This window comes from Bactrocera tryoni, chromosome 1, assembly GCF_016617805.1.
Source record: "Bactrocera tryoni isolate S06 chromosome 1, CSIRO_BtryS06_freeze2, whole genome shotgun sequence".
Lineage (NCBI taxonomy): Eukaryota > Metazoa > Arthropoda > Insecta > Diptera > Tephritidae > Bactrocera > Bactrocera tryoni.
Window position 1 is genome coordinate 78,700,091 of NC_052499.1, and position 17,614 is coordinate 78,717,704.

Consider the following 17,614-nt stretch of genomic DNA (forward strand, 5'->3'; position numbering starts at 1 on the left):
GTTATATTGTATTTTGATGTGTTGTGTTATTTATTATGATTGTTTGTGCAGTTATGCCGCCATATTTCGTTAAAATATACCATCACCTGTTACGTTATGCCATATAATAAAAAGGTATATTACGTTATTGTATGGTACTATGTTATGTTATGCGGTGTTATGCTTTGTTGTGTTGTATTATGTTACGGTATGCTATGTTATGTTTTCGTTACTTAAGCTCTGTACATATGTATGTGTGCTATGATACGTTAAGTCGTTATAAATATTTTATTTTATTTATTTCTTTTTATTTACTTTAATTTAAATTAATTTAATGTAATTTACTTTACTTTAATTTACTTTAATTAAATTTAATTTTATTTTATTTTATAGATATCTTACCTCCATATACCTACATACATACATACATATATCGAAATTTTAAAATTTTTTAAACTAAAACTTTGAAATGTAAATTTTTTGATCAAATATTTACTTTCTTTGTCAATTCAAAATTTTGAATTGTCATTCGATTACTATCTGTATTAATCTGAAGTATGTATAGTAATAATATATTTTTTTTATTTTGAATTTGAGCTAACTTTTAGCAAAAAAGTCTTCGTGACAGTACTTTTCCGATGTCCTCCTCGAGATCGGCAACGGTATCAAAGGCAATCAATTTTTTAAAAATTAAATTGACTATAAAGTAGGTTAGTTTGACGTATTTAGTAATTAAAACGACGCTTCAAAAAAAAAAATTACAAAAATAAAATATTTCTTAATAATTTTCCACTTTATTCATTGCATTTTCGTTTACTGATCATTCAATTCTCTTATACTTTCATTTTAATTTAAAAAAATTTCGTTTTCGTCATATAATTTTATTGATGTTCTTGCCACCTCTGCTTGCGGTGCTCATTGCGCTCATTTAGCAAAAGCAATAAATCTCACTTTCAATAAATTTTCTGCAAAATTTTAATCAATTTCGCAGCAGCTACAAATCAAAAGCATGAAACTGTGATTTGTGACAATTGGGTGAAAACAACAACAATTGTCGTTGAAATCACTTTACACTTCATTAATGATGCGACGAATGGAGTTTATTGAGTGCAACCGAAGTGAGTTGACACAAATTGCGCTCAATTGGAGCAACAACAGTAATTAAAGCGCATATAGTTGAGTGTGAGCTCTTTAAAGTTATGTTAATTGTTGGAAAATTGGTGGACAATTACCTGAAAAGTTGTTTATAATTATGCAATTTAGTGCTCATTATGATTTTCTACTCTTTAACAAAGAGAGATGTTAACTTGGAAAGTGGTGTTTATGGGTGGAAAAAAATTAGAAAAAAAAAATATATATAATTAAATAATAAAAACTACAATATTTTTAAAGTAAAAACTATATATTTTTTTGTTGAAACAGTAATGCTCACATTAAGTTAGGTCTATTTCATTAAATTAACTACATATTTTTCAACCAAAATTTGGAAAGTGGCATTTATGGTTGGATAGAAAATAAAATTACTTATATAATAATAAGAAATATTTTTGAAGTAGAAACTATAAAATTTTGTTACAAAATGTTTAGTTCATACCTTCAGATAGGCCTTTATTTATTATTATTATTCAATAACTTCAACATTTCCTCAAAAACTCTTAATTAAGCTCCTAGACTGGCGCCACCGGCTTATAGTCACTACATGTGACACCATATTTATTTAGCGGTTTAATATATAATCCTTTCAAAAAAAAAAAACTAGCCAAACCTCATATTGATTTATATAACGAAACCACAAACACCTAATTATCTTCTCTAAAAAGCTGGCGAGCGCAAGAAAGCTGCTTGGTGTCCATCACAAATCTGCGCAAATGACATGATATTCAATTTTAAGTTGCCAAGCGGACGAACGGCCACACAGCCGGACAATCAGGCAGCGAAGCATTAAATTCACTTGGCTGGCTGGGAATAATTTGGCGAAAAGCCATTGAAAATACAAAAAAAAAACAATAAAAGAAATTATAGAAATACCAGAAAGAGCGCTGCTGGCAAGGTGAAGAGCAAAAAGAACAATAACAACAAAGCCAAACTATAAAAAAATGCCAACATAAAGCAAAACTGCTAACATGAGAACGAATGTAGGAAAATTGCTGCTGAGCAGCAAGCGGCCAGCGGCAAGACGCGACTGCGCACAAGTTCATTAGACTTTGACCACCAGCATTTTACTACATTACGCCTTTTTAGTGAAATATAATTGCAGAAAATCTTAGCAGACAAAAAAATTTAAGAAAAAAGCTAATTGAAAACTAAGGAAAAAGAAGGCAAAAGAGACATTAAAGCAGCTATAATGAGCAAACGGCCAAAATAGCCGCCAAAAAGGAAGACAGCCGAGCGCTGCGGTCAAAGTTTTTGACTGAAGCGAACGGAGCGACAGCGTCTTTAACAAAATAACTTTTGCACAAATATACAGAAATATAATTTTTTTAATAAAAAAACAACAAAATAATTACAGCGACAAAGCGCCTCCAAGTAGTGGACGCAAAATATTAATGAAAATCGCACAAATAAATAAATAGCAAAATGACAGGCTAATTCGCGCAACAACAAATTAGCGTTGAATCAGTGATAAATAAATTTGATCGTGGTCAAAAGGCACACCAACCGACACGATGCGTCAAACACAACAACAATAAGAAAACAATGAAAAAGAGAAATTAATTAAACCCGCCAATGAACCGCATCGTTGCGCCTTTGAGGTTCAATCAACGCATGCGCAGGAGTGATTGATTAACGGAAAACGCCCTCTAATGCGACGCTGAGAGCCAGTGTAGCTTGAGCACTTGTTCAGCTTCAACTCGAGTGGCTGGCCGATGGCCATAGCGGTTGTCAGCTGTAAGTGGGTGCAAATTTTTTGATCGCATCAGTTCGACAGTCTGGTCTCACAACACGCAATGTGATAGCATATTCAAGCTAACGAGAGGGGTTCTGCTATTACGGTGCTGAGTAGCTTTTTTTCTAATTTTTTATGATTTCTAATTTTTTATTTTTTATTTTTTTTTATTACTTTAATTTAAAAAATAATTAAAAAAATTTAATTTTATTAATTTAATAAATAAAGGTACACCTGACTAATTTCAAAGTTTAACAATTAAATTAAATTAAAAATAAAAAATAAATAAATTTTATTAATATAATTAAATTAAATTTTTTAATTACTGAAAGTTTTTATTTTGGTTTTTTTGAATTATTTGTCTTAAAATTTTGGTAATTTTGTTTTAATTTATTTTAATTTATATTTTTATTAATTTAATTAAATTTTATTTTTTTAATTACTGCAAGTATTTCAATTTGGTTTTTTTTTTGAATTTTTGTTTTAAAATTAAAAAAAATTGTTTTTATTTTTAATTAAATTTTCCATTTTTTTAAATTTACATATGTTAATCTATTTTTTTGTATACTATGCTGGATTCTTATTAAATTTTCTGCTTTTTTGTACTTTCATGTTACTTCATTTTCATTTTTGTAAAATTTATTTACTTTAAAATTTTGAAATTAATTACAATTAGTTAAATTTAATTTATTATAATTTTATTGTTAATTTTACGTTATTTGTAATTACTTACTTCGTGTTGCAAAGCGATCTGCTCTCGTTCCGTATACCAAAACCCCCAGCAACCTTAACCTAAAGAAAACTATAATTACGGTCTGCCTCTTGCAGCAACAGACCACCGAAAAAATAAGTACCACCTAGTAGCGCTTCAAGCTGTTGACAAACGCTATCATTATACGAGTATTGGTCATGACATTGTTTTTGTAGATTTTGAAAACCACCAAGTTAGCTGCTGCCGCCACAACACTTACACAACTCAATGTATAGTTAATCTTATGGCTATTTGTTGTTGCTAGTGAACATTTCTGTGGATTATAGAATGTCGAGACAGTTTTTTAGACATATTTTTCAATAATTTTTTTTTGCTATTTATTTATATTATCATTACTTTTTGTGGTTTTCTTTTTACACGCTCAGAGCGTTGACTTTCTTCGCCACAGCGCAACCAATGCTGCCATATGCTGCCACTTGCTTCTCAGCTGGCGACCTTGAGTCCCATTGAAATTTTTCGGTACTCTTTTTTATACATGTTTTTTATCTACTCAGCCGTTGTAAGCCGTTGCTGGCCATCGGCAACGTTCGTTCGTTCGATCGATTGCTGGCTACCAAACGCGTGCAATTGCGGTGATCTTGAATTTTCGTACGCCAAGTTTAAGTTGGTCTTCACGAATATCAGTTTGCGGTGGAAAGCCGAGGAGTCAAGGAAATTCATTTGTTGTTTTTATGCACGAGATTTGACTCTTTTGCCAATTGCGCTTGCAAGTACACCCCGTTGCTTGTGCGCACACTTTTCGGTAAACTATTTTGTGTAGTTGTAGACAGGGGTCAATAGCGCTCTTCGGTATGCGCTGGCAAGTGCTTTTAGCAGCTTAACTGCTTGATAATAGGTACTTGTGTTTTTGTAAAATCTATTATCAGCATGTCTCACAGCTGGAAGTTATTGAAGAATGCATTATTAAATTGTTTTTAAAGCGCCAGTGAGTGAGCATTACCTGGTCACTGAAGTGGCACATGAAGCAGCATGATGGTGGATTGTGCGCGCTTAAGTGTGGCGTTTGAAGTGGTGCTTAAAATGAAATATTGCCATGAGAAATGATACAGTTGTATTTAAATGGCGGCTTCTTTGGCGTTAGTATAGAGTTTTGTTGCAGTTTTAGCCCAAAAATTTTTTAAAACTTTTAAAAAATAAAGGCAATTGAAATAAAAATGTTTGAAAGCTCTATAAAAATATAATTCGATATTAAAAACTTATGTTCAGGGCAGTTTGTTTTAATTAATTTTTTCTTGTCAAATGCATTCCAATTTGTTTCTATAATTTTTAAAACATTCTATGTTTTCTATGTTTTTTTCTGCCTTTCTTAGTTTTATGTGTGGTTGAATGGATTTATTTATGTTCCTATAGATTACTAGGTATTTCTGCTCCTTTCTATGTTTTTCTATGCATTTCTATGTTTTTATATTTTATACCTATGTATTTAAATGCATGTATATATACATTTCTTAATGTTTCTACTCCTTTTTACGTTTTTCTATGTCTTTCTATGTTTTTCATATTCATACATCTGTGTATTTCTATGCATTTATATATGTTTCTATGTCTTTCTATATGCCTCCATGTCTTTCTATGTGATTCTATGTTTATTACCTCATTCATTATTGAAAATCAAAACTATGTTTCCATACAAACATCGTAACAGTAAAAAGTTTTAGAGCAACTTTAACCAGAAACAACAAAAAAAAAAACGAAACACTACAAAGAAAGTCTGCTGGTGTCAAATGTCACTCACACACCGATGGTGCATAACTCTTTTGTTGAATGAATGACTTAAGAGCTTAGCAAATCCATTCTCTTGACTGACTTAATTTTTTAGACGCATCTATTTTACATATAGACCACTTACTAAAAAGCTTTACATATGGATTCCTATGGTTTGGCTTTGAGTCTGACACTTCAGTCGGCAAATGCAGTTATTATTGTTGTTGTGTAATTTCTTTTTGTTGTTATTTTCCTCAATTTATTTATTTAATTTTATGTGCAGTGCTAATGAGAATTCTAAGAAGATGTGCAAGTACTCATACTTGACATAAAGAAAAATTGATGGAGTTAAATCTTCTGCCATAAAGAGTCTTCGAAACTGGCATGAAATAAAAGTAGAACACAAAAAAGACTGAACACTTCCTGAAACTAAGTCTACTGCCACTTTGCTTATGTAGCTTTGTGTAAGCTATTTGTTGCTGTTGTTGTTGTCGAAAATGGAAAATGGGTCAATAGTGCCGTCGTAAAGTACGTGGAGGTGGCTTTCAAGTCTATTAAAAAGATGTTAAACACACAAAGCGATGGCAAAGGCGGCAAAACTAAAGTGCGGAAAAAAGAAGACGACTAACGTGGTAAGGTTAAAAAGCGCAGCTTGTGGAAATATTTAGAAAAATGTTGAGTGTGTTATCGATTTTATTATTATATTTTATATGTAACAGAAGTATGTTCTTCTTTTATCGATATTAATTATACATTAATTATGCGTTATTTGAATGGTTACTTAGGAAAATCGAAAATATTATATTATTGATTTCAATATACGTTTGTACATAGATCGGTTAGAAACAGGCTTGCAATATTTTTACCGAGAATAATCTACTATTAAAAAATTTGTATTGGTTATCGCTAAAGTTTTTTAAAATTTATATAACTAATAGCAAAATATTTGTAGTAAGCAATATTATAAAAAATAAATCGATAAAAAATGGGTTTCAACTTTTTTTCCAATCGATAACATATATATATTTTTATTAACTTTTATCGCAAAAGACACTATTTATAAAAATAAATCGAGAAGAAGTCGGTTTCGATTTTTTTAAATCGATAACTTGTATAATTTATTATTATTATTTTTTATTGTAAAAGTCACGTTATGTCTAGCATCAACAAATTTGCAGTACATGATGTTATATAATCGATAAATCGATTAAATATCGGTTTAAATTTTTTTATCGATAACATGTATAATTTATTATTAACAAAACTAACCGCAAAACCGTTAACATAGGACATAATCGATAACAAATCGATATCGATTATTTGTTTATCATTAACATAAATAAATGATCATTAATGCTATGCTGATCGAATCTTCAGCTATAAATGTGATTCTTAACATGTTGACCGATAAGGCATATGTCAAAATCGCTATAAACCCAACCTAATGTACATATTTAATATAAATAAATAATCGATAACCGCTAACCGATTGAATATTTATGTTTTCTACCACCTTTCGTAATTTAAAATTTTATTTTTTAATTTTCAATAAAAAGACTTTAGGGTAATCCGTTGAATCATGTGGGTACGTATACATATGTACATACATATGAACGATCAGAGGCCAGCTGCTTAGCGACTTCATTGCATCCGCTTAATGCCGCCTTGTCGTCTAACCCTATATTATTGTTATTGTTACTATAATTTTGTTATCTATTCTATGATTATTGACAGACATTTTCGTTACGTCCGAGCTACGGGTTTGAGCATCAACATATTATTGTATCGAAAAGCCATAAATAAAATGAGGCTGTAAGTCATAAAGCGCAACAACCCGGGGCATAAACACTGATTGGTGATTCGCTGGTGGAATGAGCAATTAAAAGCGGTGAGCGTTTGTTGCTTTGCTTGTTTTAATTCTTTAACAAAAGCTATGTGAAAACTTTATAGTTATTGTTGTTGTTATATTTATTGTTTTTGTTCGGCTTTCTTCATATTCCTTCTAATCGATTTTAATTTCTTTCTCGCATTCCTCCGCAGGCTTGTGGGTTATGTGAAAGTCCGCCATTTGCCGGTCATAACTCAATTTACAACTACAAATAAATTAATGAGCGACTAAATAACGGAAAATTTCTAGAAATCATACAAGGCTAATCTGCATATGTTAGTAAGTAAATACACACATACATTTACACACACAAGTGTCTGGCCGCGCGACCGAGCGACCAACTGACTGAATGAAGATTTCACCTGAAGACCGTTAAAATATTTTAAATGCTGCTTACGGGAGGCGTAAACGCCGCACAACCAAACAGTCAAAGGGCGGCTGCAATGGAAACAGCACCAACAACAACAACAACAACAACAACAACAAGTATTAATAGTCGGTTGTACGCCTGGGCATTTGTTTGGCGGAAATGAATGAAAATTAGAAGCTTTTGTTTATGATGGAAAATAGTAAATAAATAGTTGGCAAAGAGCAACAACAACAACAACAACGTGGACATACCGAGTAGGACTAACTAAATCCTCAGTATTGGCTTAGAAATGCAAAAACCGCAAAACGCCATAAAAACAAGCACTCACACATGCATACAGAAAAATGCAGACACACATATGTTTGTATATATGTATGTGTATATGTGTATGTTCATATGCATGTATGTGCATTTGCATGCGTGTTGTGCACGGCGCGCAGGTGAATAGGCGTTGCAGCCTTTCAAAAGGTGCGCTGACCCTGCGAGGCGTGCAACCACAATCTCACACTCGACCGCCGCCGGCACTCCGCCACAGCCGGCAGCTTGCTTTGTGGCCCGCCGCACTGGAGCAAACATATAATGGCTGTCATTTTGATTTGATTTATTTTTGTGGCAATTTTTTTTGCTCGCTCGTTCGCTCTTTTTTTTTTGAAATTTATTTTCATTAGTGTATAGTGCATTCCGCAGACAAGTGCGGGCAGACTATTTATTTATTTGAGTGAAGCAATCTGTTTATTTGTTTTGATGGTCATATTTCTATTGTACATATCTTTTTTCTGAGCACTCCTGTGTTGCCAGATGTGTGCAAATATATATTGTCTATATTATGAGTATGTGTAAAGCAGGCGGGGGGAATATTTTAATGGGTGACCCAAGTAGAGGTACTTTTTTCAATCATGTTACGCTGTCATGTTATTTTTGTTCAGTATTGTCTGGCTTACCCCTGAACAACGTATCCAAGTCGTTCAACTTTATTACGAAAGTTCTCGTTCTGTAAAGGATGTGTTTCAAGCGCGTCTCTCAACTTATGGTCAACATAATCAGCCTACTGAGAAAACTATTCGCAACACCAACACCCATCTTGAGATTTTGGATCGATTTGCCACCAAGATCGTGTGATATCATACCGTTAGACTTTTTTCTGTATGAATATGTAAAGTCTAAAGCCTATGCGAACAATCCTGCTTCGATTCAGGTCTTGAAACAAGACATCACGCTTGTCATTTACCAGTTACCAGTCAAAATTTTCGAACGAGTCAACGAAAATTGGGCTCAACGGATATGCCGCCTGAGACCTAGCCACGGCCAACACTTGAAAGAGACAATCTTCAAAAAATAAATGCCAAAGAATGTTCTTTGAATGATAATAACCGTTCCCCATTAAATTCGAAGTTTCTGTGATTTTTCTTTAAAAAAGTAGAGAACCTCGACATGGATCACACTTTAAATTAAATTTTCGTCGTTTGTATTAAAAAAAATATATATATGAAGATACTAATATTATTTGTTTTTCCCCAATTTAGGTTTTTAGTTGTGTATTAGGGTGGGTCGAAAAAAAACTTTTTTGTATTAAAAAAAATTTTACATCCCCATACTTTTTATCTCTTTATGTTTAAAGTCAATACAAATCATAAGTACAAAAATTATATTACTTCAAAAAAAGAAATAAATAAGTAAAAAATAAGAACACAGAGCTAATGCTAATAAAATGAAATTAATTTTTTTTTTCGAAAATAAATAAAATAAATTTTTTTTTTTTCGAAAATAAATGAAGTAAAATTTATTTTTTTTCGTTTTGGTTTTTTATTTGAGCATTGAGGTGGGTCAAAAAAAGCATAAATTTCTTTTTTTTTGCTACTCTGAAAAACAGGTACTAAGAAAGTCTTTCCAAAGTCTCAAAAATATGCACCTCCATATCTACCCAGCAGGAAATTACTTTGCAAAAGAAATTAATTTCTTAGTTAAAAAAGTGTTTTCCCAAAAATGTCGCTTACAAAATTTTGTCATAACAATATTTTCTAAATTTAATAATACATATATCTTTTCCATACTACTGTCATAGTAACTGAAACAGAATACCAACTGGCCATGCGCCAACACTTGCCTTTGCATTAATTTGCGCCGTTTAAATGAATTGGCGTGAATCAAATGAATTTTGTCGCCTTTTTATAAATAAATTGATGCAAAAATTTAACACAAATGGCATCAATTGAATTTACGCACAATGAAGTTCGCATTCAATGTCAATGACTAGCAGAGTAAATGGCAGGCAGAAAACAATAATACTAAAAACAACACCATAGCACATGCACAAATTGGCTGTGCGCACACACGCATCCCTTCCGCACACTGGTAGAGCCACCCCAATTTAGCAGACTGCGTTCAAATGCGCGACTGGCTGCGGGCTGAGGGCAAATGCAACAGATTTTTCGGCACTAAACAATATGAAGGCACTTTAAATGAGGCAAATACGCTTAATTAAGCAAAAGAATACATTGACCCCAGCGAAAGAGAGCACCACAAGCACAAATGAGCCGCCGCGTTGGCAATCTACTGTTGCTGTGACTAATGACAGCTGATAGTGATTTGTCAAATTTGGCAGAAGAACAGAAAATGCCAGAAACCATACGCACTCTCAATGCAAAATTGCCATAGAAATTGACAATAATGACAGAGCGCAAATAAAACAAAATAAATATAAATAAAATGCAGTATTGTGGCTTAATTTGCGATTTTAGTGGCTTAGCCGAAAGTGTGTGTGTGTAGTTGGAGCGCAGCGAAGAGTCTGTGCCGAGGGTTGTGTATTGATCGAAATGATTGGTTGCTGGTACCGCTAACAGTATTATATGTCTACCACGTGGCCTTAGCGTTGGTGTTAATGGTGTCAGTGGGTACATAAAAATACCCCAACTTCAGTTACAGTTATATATGTATACACACACTAGCAAACTGCTTCAGTTAGAAAACCGCCGGAAAAATGCCGAAAGAAAATCAATTTGTTTTTATTGCCCGTAACGCCAAAAGCGTGTCAAGGGTCACTCGAGACGAGCCGGTACCGAAAATTGCAACTTATACATACAGACTAACATCTTGCGTACACACTACGATACTTGCATACATACACACTTCTACACTTGCAGACATACAAACACATATGTACGAGCTACAGACCACTTGCAAGTCCACACATCGAAGCAGGATGCGTGAGTAGGCGGTAATTGCATGTGAGTGTGTTTGTGTGTGTGTGAAATACAATCGCTCTGCCCCTGTGCGCATTTCTGCCTCTAATATGCGGCACATTAATGGATAATTCTTTTTAACTTGGCAGCTGGGAAATAATTAACGGAGTGACAAGTTCTTTTGTTTATACACATTGAAGCATTTATGTACTAAAACACATATATATATATGTATGTTTGGGTGTGTAGGTAGCACATTTAGTGCTTACTGCCGCAAATGAGTGACCAATGCCTGCCGCATGCTCTAAGGGGCGCGCTGACAGGTGCACCCTCATGCTTGCGCGCCTCACTGACACCACCCTCATTACAAAAGCTTTGTTTAAGGCGAATTTATATGAATTGTTATATGTATTGTTGTATGAGTTGTTGTATGTGTGTTAAACCAAAAATATTCTAGGAATTTCGTGGAAATTCGCAATGTGTCGCAAAGAGATGTGCAGTGGCAGGTTGTGGCATTAATTTTGCTTATCACGTCACATATGTGCAGTTTTTCTATGTCTCTAGTAGTACCAAATATATGCCATATCTATATATCTCATATATAATTATATATTTGTCCTATATTGTTCGCTCTCTAACTTCTCGCGTCCATTTATTTATTGCCATCACAGATGTCATGCTCTAGCTTGGCTTTATGCCTATAATTGATTCATTACTCATATTGCTTTCTCTTTATTGTTTTTCATGGCATTGCATATGACACAAAATTGTATGGTTATTGAATACCTGCTACTTGCATTTTTTTGTGGTTCATTTCTTCTTAATGTTTAACTATTTATAAATGCAATTTATTGCCTCATATTAATCAATTTATTGCTCATATTAATAAATTTATTTATAATTTATTTATTGCTTGTGTTATTCACTTACCGGCTTGTGCTAATAATGGCAAAAATATGAATGCCACTGCCACTGAGACAGCCAACATGTCGAGCCCCAGTGGACTCGAACCTTTTCTGGTCATCTTGCAATATCCTGGAAATAAAAAAAATCAATTTATTATTAAGCGAGCTGGTTAATGATTAAAATAAAAAAATGTAATAATTGGCATTTAAAGTAGCAATTAGTAATTAATTTGTTATTGGCAGGTTATAAAAAAATTTTAAAAATTGCGTAGTCGAAAAAGTCTTTTCGTATTTTGTCAATAGATGTCGTTGCTGTCGTATATCTTCAGTGCTACCAATCACATTGTATCTTACTATACACTGGTAGTGTTACTGGTAGTGTTGGAAAGGTGAGATTTTAAGCTTCACTTAGAAAAAAAAAAAAGTTCGGGTAGCTCAAAAAAAGTTACAGCTGTTCAAAAAAGAGTGAAAATAATGAAGAAATTCGCTATATTTTGATATTTTCGTATAAGAAAGGGCCACGCTTTCTTGATACTTGAGTTCCATAACACAATAAATAACACGCTGAAAAAATAATAAAAAATAAGCTGTACAAATTTTTTCGACCCATAATCAACTGCAAAAGCAAGCGTTACCTACTAAACACATATTTACAAAAATTCTCAACAATTTTATTCATTTTCGTAAGCTCTCAAGAAAGCAGATTTGACTGCGAAGTTTATTGAAATTCTTATTAAGTTTTGGGCTTTACTAACGGTTTCAGTCTTTATAATGGGTTGTCAAAAAAGTCTTGCGGTATTTTTATTGACTTTTTTTTATTGAAATTGAAATGAATTTTTGATGACTCCCGCCCAGCTCTTGACCGCTGCTACGGCTGCTACTATGCCGGTCTCTTTCGACCAATTCAGCGATTTTATCGCAATTTTCGACGACAGGCCTTCCGGAGCGTGGCGCATCTTCGACCACCTCTACACCAGAACGAAAACGCTGAAACCATCGTTGTGCGGTGGAAATGGAAACTGTATCGGGTCCATAAACTACACAAATTTTATTGGCGGCTTGAGATGCATTTTTGCCTTTATCGTAGTAGTACTGTATAATATGCCGTATTTTCTCTTTATTTTGCTCCATGTTTGCGACGCTATAACTCACGAACGACAAAGAAACGACAATCAATCAAACACTTGTTAGCGCGTGAAATGACCTTTCCAAAAAGGTATAGCATGACCCGATGCGACGAATAAAACTAGAACTACGCGCCAACTAGCGAAAATACCGCAAGACTTTTTTGACAACCTATTATTTTAATCCTTAACCTTATTATTTCGGTAAGCTTTGGTATTTATGCTCTATATTTTGAGTATTTTTATGATTCCTTCTTCAAAATATTACTTTGCTTAATTTTTATGCTGTTTCTTAAACTTGTTTGCTACTAATACAATTTTTTTGAATAAAAAACAACAACTATGTAAATATATAACTTTGTTATATAAATTGACTTTTTCAACGCTCACTTAATTTATTTCAGCAATGCGCCAAAATGTAGGTAATACTATTGAAATAACGAGCCCAAAACACACACTTCTATTGAAAATACTATATTTGTCGGAAAAATATGTAACAAAGTTTCGAAAAAATTTGCAGAAAATACTTAATTTGATATCTAAACTGACTTTTTCAGCGCACACTTAATTTATTTCAGCAATGCGCCAAAATGTAGGCAACACTATTATAATAACCAATCAAAAACATATTCTTCTGTCGAAAGTATGATTTTTTTCGGAAAAATGTGTAGCAAAATTTCGAAAAAATTGCAGAAAATGTGTTTTCTCTAGCTAAAATCCAATTTTTAAGTCATAAATTTTTCAATATATGATGATTTTTTTTTCATAAAAAAAACCCAATTATTTGCCAAAAACAAACAACTTTCCTGCACACACACACACACTCATAACTATAAAATTTTACAGCAAATCGGCAAACACCCCACTTTTGCACAAAAAAACCAAAATTCTTCAAACCCTGTGCTTCCAATTTGCACCCCTGAAAATGCCTGCAAATCCTATTGCCAGCTTAATACCGATTGTTTGCCTGCAAATTGCGCAAACAAAAGCAATTTAAAATGCAAAAGCAAAACACAAACTGAAAAAAAATTACAAACAAAAAAGTGTTGATTGTGGTTTTCAGCTCATTTGTTAGACATTTGCCATTCTATGCGTTTGTTGTGTTTGTTTTGGTTTTTTGTTGTGCAAACAAAACGCGCCGGAAGCGCTTTTGACAAGCTTGTAGCGCTTAATGCGCCCTGAAATATGCTTCAGTCTGCGCGCTTTGACCCCTCAAGGGTGTTTTGTTTGGCTTTGCTTATGCAACTTTTAATCGATTCGATTTCGATTGTTATTGTTTTCAGTTCATTTTATAAAAAAAAAAATAAATCATTTTGGCTTAATTTTTGAATTGGCGTATTTAAACATTTTCTCTGCATGCAAACAATGGCAATTGTTTATTAGTTTGTGAAAATTGTTGGCGTATTGGTGCTGTTAGGGTTACCATTGGGTTGTGTGGAAACTACCCTGAGTGATTATAGGTTAATGTGCGTAGAAATATTCGAAGTTGATATGGTTTTATGGGTATATAATATTTTCGTTTTGCCACTCAGGCAGTTATTTGTGTGGAAAATATTGCTTTTGAGATATAAAAAAGAAGAAATTCAAATTTTACACAGAAATGCTATAGAAAATTAAAAAATTTAAATAAAGCGTGCAATCAGAAAAATTCGTCTCGAAAATTTTCATTATTTTTGAACAATTTTTCTCGATACATATAAGTAGCTATTTGTTCACAAAAAATCCAAAAACAAGTAAAAAGAAAAAAAAATCAGTTCCTTTTGCTTCCTAAACCTTTAAGTCGAAAACTGGGGGCAAAAAATACATATTTTATAGCGCCAACTAATGTGTGGGAGGAGTTTATGGAACAGTGTTTGCAATATTTCGTTTTAATAAATTCCCCAGAGATGCAACACGTGACCAGTATCAAATTACAATCATATGTAACGGCATTAACACACACCTACATATCGAAATATATACAAACATGTATCAAAAGTCGAGTATACTGAAGCCGGAGGGTTGTTTTCAGCTCGACGCTCACCATTTTTTTGATATTTTTTGTGGCATAGTAAAAGTAAAGTGCAATATCTTCTACTTGTAATATAATTGGCTTCGGTTTGTTGGCTATATTATAACGGCACTTACGCCATTAGAAGTTATTTCTTTAACCATTAAAAGTTTATGAGTTTAAGATGTGTATAAATTACTTTTGTATACTATATACAACCAGAATGGACGTGCATATGTAGGCCGACTGCCTGTTGGAATATTTTAATGGCAGAAGCGGAGTTTTGCAATTTTCGTAAATATTGGGAGAGTACATGATTTTAACATTTTTTAGACTAAAATTTCGCTATATTATAAAAAATATGTGCTGAAATGCTTAAGTTCGAGTTTATTTTGGTATTTAGTATTAAACACGACTCGCAAACTTAAAAATAACTTAAAAAACCGTTTAGAAAATAATTATATCTCAAAATGCTTAAACTCGAGTTTTGTGAGTTAGGGAGTTTAATGTTAAACACGATTCATAAACTGCCAGTTTACCATAACAATTTTTCTTTAACGCGCCTCAAAGACATCTTAAAAGATATGTATATATGTATGTATATCTCAAGATGCCTTAAATTCGAGTTTATTTTGGGGGTGTAATATCAATCACGATTCATTAACTCCGAGTTTACCATGAAAAAATTTCTTTAACTCTTAAAAAATAATTATATCTCAAAATGTTTAAACTCCAGTTTATTTTTGGGGTTTACTGTTAAACGCGATTCATAAACTGCGAATTCACCATACACAATTTTCCTTAACTCTCCTAAAAGACATCTTTAAAAAAATATATATCTTGAGATGATTAAACTGGAGTTTATTTTGTGGTTTTAATGTTAAACACGACTTATAAACTCCGAGTTTACCATTAAAAATTTTCTTTAACTCTTAAAAGATAACTATAACTTAAGCTGCTTAAACTCGAGCTTATTTTGTGGTTTTAATGTTAAAGACGACTCATAAACCCCGAGCTTACCATATCAAATTTCTCGCTTCAAACAAGTTTTTAAAAAGAATTATGTGTTAACAGTTTATTTTTAGTTTAGTACTTGTTTTAAATAGCAATTCTTGAACCCGAGTTAAGGATGTTTAACTAAATATGAGTGTTTAAGAGCAATTTCTTTAAGTCAATTCTAAAATTGTTTATTGCTTTTCAGCCAAAGATTTCTGGCCATATTTAGAAAAAATATCTTTAGATTATTCTTTGTATTGTACTACATTAAACTAGTGGAATTATCAACAAAAGACCAACTAGTTTGGAACTAGTTAATATCGGAGTAGTGACGAAATTTTTTGCAGGAAATAAATGTTTTTTTATTACATTAAATCAGTCGAACAATAAACGAAAAACAACTAGTTTGAAACTAGTTAAAAAAAGAGTAGTTACCAAATATTTTGTAAAAATTAAATATTATTTTTTATTACATTTAACTAGCGGAAAAATCAAATAGCAACGAACTAGTTCGAAACTAGTTAATAGTGGAGTAGTTACCAAATCTTTTGTATTAAATAAAATGTACTTCTCTAGACATATGCACGTATAGAGTGAGTATATGCAGTCAAGTACTCACGTTAACTTCAGCAATAATCAAGGTAAGTCTCAGTAATTCATCAAAGTTTGGAATTTGTAATTCAACCCAGTTTATTGCCCTGTAGCCTAAGAATCAGTCGGTTTGGTTGCATACTGACATCATTTGTCACCGTTTGACAGATTAATAAAACCACAAATGAGGTGTTAAGAGACAATAAAAAACAGCCAAACTACAATAATAAGTGCAGTGCTGCCACTGTGGCAAGAGAAGAAGACACTCAACAAATTGGAAAATCAAATTAGAAAAGTATGTTAATATTTCATATATAATATGCCACGGCGACTATTTTTACAACCGCAGAGCATATCTAATACAACAACAATAACAGTATACCCAATATAAATAGTAATGATAATAACAGTGGCTGCTGCTTTGCAAGCAATTGGGAGCGCTTAGAACCAAGACTACGCAAGGCAACCAACTGCTTTGGCAGCCAGTGGCAGCACGCGCGCTCAGCAGCTACGGCGGCACCGATTAGCGGCTGCCGAGGTCGATAATTCGATTTGTGCCAAATGCAAGTGTAGAAATGCCATTTACTTGGCCACAAGCTACACATGTGTGTATGCATAACTTTCCTGGTGTTTGTGCGCCGCAGGCACAAGCGAGAAAATAGAAATGAAGAAGCCACTACTGTGGTTGCCGTCGCCTTGTGTGATGACCTAGGCGCGCAGCGCAGCGCTGTGTAATTGCAAATTGCACCGTTAAGCGACCAAATTATAGACAATAATAAAAAGAACTTGCCACAGCGCCGAACAACAGCGAACGCACAGCGCGAGTGCAGCAGCAAAACGCCAATCATTTCGAGTATGTAAAATAGCCGGCGGACGCACAAGCATAAAAATCGCGTTGAAGAAGCTGCAGCAGTGGAATGCAAATGCCGCTTTGAGCGTGTGTATATGTGTGTGCGTGCAGTAGAAGAACAGCAAAGTGGCTTACGAACAGGCAGCTAGGCTATAACAGCGCACAAGCACAATACACCAACAATAGTGGCACACTCGCCAAAGCAGTAAATTGGCAAAGCAAGAGGTTAGGTCAGGCACGCATGCGCAGAACGCGCTGAATGCGGCGAAAACCACACATGCAGCAAGTGTGTGGCAGCAATGACAAAAAACTGCGTGGCATAAAAAGCATTTAGTAGCGAAAAACGGCAGCGCGCAATCATCTTCGAATGTTGCCGCAT

General features: G+C 33.4%; 1 protein-coding gene across 1 annotated transcript in view; it reads right to left on the reverse strand.

Moving 5' to 3' along the window:
- The window catches only part of LOC120774841 (microtubule-associated protein futsch), a 119,214-nt gene that overhangs the window by 42,224 nt on the left and 59,376 nt on the right, over positions 1-17,614 (reverse strand). The window contains exon 2 of the mRNA XM_040104661.1: positions 11,710-11,814. Coding sequence (XP_039960595.1) covers positions 11,710-11,814 — 105 coding nt within the window. The remainder of the gene's footprint in view (positions 1-11,709; positions 11,815-17,614) is intronic.